A 6,066-nucleotide genomic window follows, 5' to 3' on the forward strand; every position below is an offset into this window, starting at 1 on the left:
CAGTAAAGCTTATCACAATGGCATTCGTATACATATGTTCTCATAGCAGGAGGATAGTGGGTCAGTTGTGCTCAGTTTACTCTATAGCCCAGGTAGAAGGAGCTGCAACTCTTAATCCTTCAAGTCTTACAATTTTTGGATTCTATTTCTTTAGACCCTGCTTAATTTGGTAAATCCTTTTTTTGAATTTTTCTTTAAAATATTTAAAGATTAAATATCTAGATAAAAAATAAATGCAGCTGATCATCAACATTCTATCTTAAAATCTCTTTGTACAAAGCTCAAATTAGTTAAAAATATTTTCGCCCAGTTTATTTTACCAATTTTTTTGTTACTTGGGTCACCAGTTTTACTGCCTCTTGAAACAGTTTTCTCACTGCCTGGCCTAGAAGCCAATGTCATATGTTTTAAGCTTTTTATGGCTTTTGCATCTCAGCATCTTCTGTCATATCCATTGCTGCAGTAACAAACAACCCTGCTGTCTTGGTGGCTAACAGTATCAAACACTTATTTGCTACTTACATTTCATGAGTGTATCAGGTTGTCTGCTGTGCTGTTGGACTTGGCTTCGTTCAGTTCAACAGATATTCTCATTCTAGACCCCAGGTTGAAGGAATAACAACTCTCTGGGATATGCTATTCACATATTAGAAGTCTTGAGCAAGACGGCAGAGCCACACCATGCAAACTCATTTAATATGCTCACATTTCATTGGTTAAAGCAAGTCAGTCAATTAAGCCAAAGTGTAGGGAAGGTATACTTCACCCATAGGGAAATCTGTCATAGGAGGGGAGCAAACAAATAAAAGTGTGTATACTTACTGAATTTGCCTCACCCAGGATGTGACATAGTTGAGAATTTGATGTAAAATAACATTTTCTCTTTGTTTATATTGAACCATGTAGGTTCAGGTATAAATGAAGATTCCAAGGACATAACTGCCTACCACACAGTGTTTCTTACAGCCATATTAGGAGGAACAATAGTCATTGTCATTGGATTTTTTGCTGTACTACTTTGTTATTGCAGGTAAGAAAATGGCTATAAACACAGAAAACTATCAGGTTATGGTATCATTTCAGTATATTCTGTACATTGAAAAGTTTATTTGTAGAAATAAATTTAATCTTACAATATATCCTTTTTTATTTTTAATCTACATATCTCACCATAGCATTGCATATATGATATGTAGATTGTGGAGTGATTTTTTAAAAATGAACCATTTGTGTCATAACTTTTAAATACTTTTTGCCTTCTCTTATACTCTAGGGATAAGTGTGGTACTCCACAGAAAAGAGAAAGAAATATCACTAAACTTGAGGTCCTCAAGAGAGACCAGACAACTTCAACGACACACATAAATCATATCAGTACAGTTAAAGTTGCATTAAAAGCTGAGGACAAGTCGCAGTTATTCAATGCCAAAAACTCGTCGTATAGTCCTCAGAAAAAGGAACCATCAAAGGCAGAAACGGAAGAAAGAGTTTCCATGGTAAAAACTCGGGACGATTTTAAAATCTACAATGAAGATGTTTCATTTCTATCAGTCAATCAAAATAATTACTCAAGAAACCCAACACAGTCTTTGGAGCCCAATGTAGGGTCCAAACAACCTAAACATATTAACAACAATCTATCTTCATCTCTAGGTGATGCTCAAGATGAAAAGAGGTATCTCACAGGTAATGAGGAGGTGTATGGGCGTTCCCATATTCCTGAACAGCTTATGCATATTTACAGCCAACCCATTGCCATCCTTCAAACATCTGACCTTTTTTCCACACCGGAACAATTACATACTGCTAAGTCAGCTACTTTGCCAAGAAAGGGACAGTTAGTCTATGGCCAATTGATGGAACCAGTAAATCGAGAGAACTTTACGCAGACCTTGCCCAAAATGCCAATTCATTCTCATGCACAGCCCCCAGATGCCAGGGAAGAGGATATCATACTTGAAGGTCAACAGAGCCTGCCATCCCAGGCTCCAGATTGGAGCCGATACTCAAGCAGCTTATTGGAATCCGTCTCTGTTCCTGGAACACTAAATGAGGCTGTTGTAATGACTCCATTTTCATCAGAACTTCAAGGAATTTCAGAACAGACCCTCCTGGAGCTGTCCAAAGGAAAGCCCTCCCCCCATCCCAGAGCCTGGTTTGTGTCTCTTGATGGAAAGCCAGTTGCGCAAGTGAGGCACTCCTTCATAGACCTGAAAAAGGGCAAGAGAACCCAGAGCAATGACACCAGTCTGGACTCTGGGGTGGACATGAATGAGCTTCACTCAAGTAGAAAGCTCGAGAGGGAGAAAACATTCATCAAAAGCATGCATCAGCCCAAGATCCTTTACTTAGAAGATTTAGACCTAAGCAGCAGTGAGAGTGGAACCACCGTCTGTTCCCCTGAGGACCCAGCTTTAAGGCACATCCTAGATGGAGGGAGTGGAGTGATCATGGAGCACCCTGGAGAAGAGTCCCCAGGAAGGAAAAGCACTGTTGAAGATTTTGAAGCTAATACATCCCCCACTAAAAGAAGGGGCAGACCACCACTAGCCAAAAGAGATAGCAAGACTAACATCTGGAAGAAGCGAGAGGAACGCCCACTGATTCCCATAAATTAACTCCAACGGGGATTGTGTGTCTGCTGTCTCGTGCTGTTTATACTTGCTTCTTGTTGTAAATTGCAGTATGAATTTAAGAAAATGAGACTGAGCAATCTCATGGTTCTTGGACATGTCTCAAGCAGAGTAAATGGCAATTCAGTAATCAGAGAGAAAGATACCAAGGAATGCTTTTTCTGGCCTATTCATTTATTTTTGGGTGATGAATTTACGGTATCCAAGTTTTCAAAATGTAAAATAGCATCAAGATGTTAGTTATCTGAAAATGTTGCTCAGCCAGCCAGTTTGGCCTTGACTCTCTTAAGAATAACAGTGAAATACATACTCCTCAAGTTGCCTCCAAAAATGTTGCCTCTACCGTGGTGACTACCCCATGGAACATTTAGAAACAAAACTGACTTCAGGCATCATATTATTTTAAGTGTTACTATTACGTCTTCTGCCTATACTTAAAAATAACTTGATAAATGACTTGGACTGATGTTACTCTGGAGTTATCACAAAGAAAATGTTGTTTGGTCTTTAAAGAGCATGTGTATTGTATCATCCCAAACGTAAATCCTACATTTATATAAGATGGGCAAGAAGCTACTTGGTCATTAGAGAGGGATACACCAGCTCTTTGGTTGTTTTTGGATGTAACTTTACAAAATAAGTAAGATGTTCATTTGTAATTTAGAAATTTGAGAAATTAATGCTCTAATACTGAGTTTTTGTTTAAAAATTATTTTTTCTTCCCCTCAACAATGAAGCAAGCTTAGCTGTCAAGGAAAACTTTTTATAAATCTGAAAAAAACAATCTGTGACTTTGGTTTAAGGCTCACTGATACTTTTAGGCTAAATTGGTTTTAATATATTTCTTCTATTCTAAAAACCTGAACTCAGTCACTTAAATTAGGCTATGAAATTTAAAAAAAAAAAAAGTCAACGATGTGAAAGTTTCTTTTGAACACTAAAATATGTGGAGATAAAATAAACAAACATTGATTTATTTTTCTTAAATTTTGATGAGAAGAAAAAGAAATGCCATTTTCCTGAGGCTCAAAAATACTTTCAGGATCGTAGTTGTATATCCAGATATTGATTTCTTAAAAGATGTTTAAGGAAAACAGTTTCAATTTCAGGGGAAAAGTAAAAGTTTTTCCCTAAGTCACTTACAGCCTTTGCAACTTCTTTTTTCAATTTTGTAAGTAATATATCTATATTTTTTTCATCATAGCAAGCATTCAATGAGAGCAACTTTTTAATTAACTCTGAATTACCATTCATACATCCTAAAAATAAAAGCTCATTATTCATTAAAATCAACTGATCCCATTTTTCTTAAAATTTCCCTGAAGGCAAATGTCTGAAGCACCTTTCCCTTGTGGGGGTAAAAATCCTAAATTGCTTTATTTTTCATTCCCTACTATTCAGCGTGGGAGCAACATAGAGACCCAAACCATGTTAACAAGTTCAGTGAACCAAAATAGCCACATTAGCTTCAGTAAAATTATAGCTAGATGTGTAATTTTTCCTCCAACTTCTGACGTGTCAAATAACCTTCCTACTGTTCTGTGTTAACCCAAAGAACATAAAGACCCTAGGCAAATATTTGCTATATATTACCCCAATCCATAGAAGAAATAAATGTTTTGGGTAATACCTAGGCTTCTTTTTTTTTTTTTTTTTTAGTGATAAGGCTCATAACAATTAGAGAAGGCTTCTTATTGGTCTTACACAGAAAGATACATCAAAAGCAGCATGACTCAAAATGATTTGGAAAAGGTTAAAGTTAGTGCTCTGCTGAAGTGCCTTTGATATAGACTTGCATTATTAGAAGGATATAACATCTTTTTTAAGTGTGCATTTTCTTTCAGTTAACCAAATTAAACAGATGTGCAGTTTTATTAAAAATATAGACCTAGTGTTTCATGTTGGAACAATAAATATTGCATGCGAGTAGTATTTCTTGTTTTTTGAATACAGTATATATTGATAAATTGTTTATGTTGGAATGAAGTTAGAAACTAGATAGCAAAACATTATATTTTAAGTGTTTATTTTTCCCACCTTTAAATAATGTTTCATCTCAGCTTGGTAATGAAATACATATTGATGTAAGGGTATACCATTCAGGTATGCCACTTATTTTATTCATTTTTGTGTAAGGGAAATGAGATGATGTATCCCAAGGGCTTTTCTAGAACTACCTGTTTGGTTTCAGAATAAAACCTTATTATTTTTTACACTGCACATGCTGTTCTCAATTGGTAATTATAGGCAATTTATCTTTTCTAATGATCAAAACAGTGTGACTTCTCATTTGTGAGTAGTTCACAAATTTCCTGTTAAAAAGCTGAAGCCATCTACTTTTTCTTAACCCAAGTGATAATAAACAATATTCACAACTTTCTTAAATTTTTAAATTGAAAACCAAGGTTTTTTCAAATATAAACCTAGATGATTTTGGTCACAAATTGTTAACATTTGTCGATCCTTTGTATATACTTTGGATATATATTAAAGGCAAAACTATCTCTTGACTAACTGATGGATTCATTTACTAAAACACAGCTATATGTATTTTTGAATACATATTATGATCTTGAGACTTTATAAATCAATTTTTATGACTTTATGCAGTTGTATAGGGATTGTGCCCTTTTATAATACATAGTATACCACAAAGATCACAAATATTGAGGAATGAAAGCACTTCTTTGCTTTGGCAATCATTTTCAGACCACTATGTGTTTGAATCCTCTGGTATCAATATGTATTATAGGGTTTTAGAGATCTGTGGGTCAAACGATGTCCCTCAAAACTTCCCAGAAAGGTGAAGCTCAAAGTCACACATTCATTTATAAGGCGCATGAGTTTCTCATTTTCCCATGTACCAGCATTGTAAAGGAATTCAGCTGTATTAATTTCTATTTCAGATCTAGAATTGACATTTTGCCTTCTTGTTTCCAGGTGTTTCTATTTTTTGTATTCTTTCAGAGAAATCTCATATTTCGGTGTATTTATTGCTGTTACTACTATATTTACTGCTGAAAACTGTAACAACCTGAAGATTTGTAAAATGTTAAACATAGTTCAATAAAAATAATAAAATCTAAAATGTACTTGGTGCATTGTTTAATTTTTGGTGAACTAGAAAACATTCCTCCCTACATTGCCATTTAATCTAGTAAATGTTTGATTAGTACTTTTTACTTATTACATCTCCTACAGTAAAACCTTTTGTTTATATAATGAACTTGATATTTCTTTATATTTCATGTCTCCAAAGTTCCCATTTTTACTATTAGAGCTGAGTGTAGACAAATTGTTTTCCATCTACTGAGGAGACTTAAGACAATCTGATCGAATCTAAACTAAATTACAAATCCCAAAACACCTAAGGGAGAAAATGATACAGCAAAACCTCAACCCCCTTTTAAAATATTCTTCGAACTCTAAACCT

The 6,066-nt window shown here is 34.9% G+C and overlaps 1 protein-coding gene across 1 annotated transcript in view; it reads left to right on the forward strand.

The window, feature by feature from the left end:
• Positions 1-5,721, forward strand: part of FAM171B (family with sequence similarity 171 member B) — a 73,904-nt gene extending 68,183 nt beyond the window's left edge. The window contains exons 7-8 of the mRNA XM_055289957.2: positions 907-1,030; positions 1,274-5,721. Coding sequence (XP_055145932.2) covers positions 907-1,030; positions 1,274-2,618 — 1,469 coding nt within the window. The 3' untranslated portion in view covers positions 2,619-5,721. The remainder of the gene's footprint in view (positions 1-906; positions 1,031-1,273) is intronic.
• The last annotated feature ends 345 nt before the right edge of the window (positions 5,722-6,066 follow it).

This window comes from Symphalangus syndactylus, chromosome 8, assembly GCF_028878055.3.
Source record: "Symphalangus syndactylus isolate Jambi chromosome 8, NHGRI_mSymSyn1-v2.1_pri, whole genome shotgun sequence".
In the NCBI taxonomy this organism is placed as follows: domain Eukaryota; kingdom Metazoa; phylum Chordata; class Mammalia; order Primates; family Hylobatidae; genus Symphalangus; species Symphalangus syndactylus.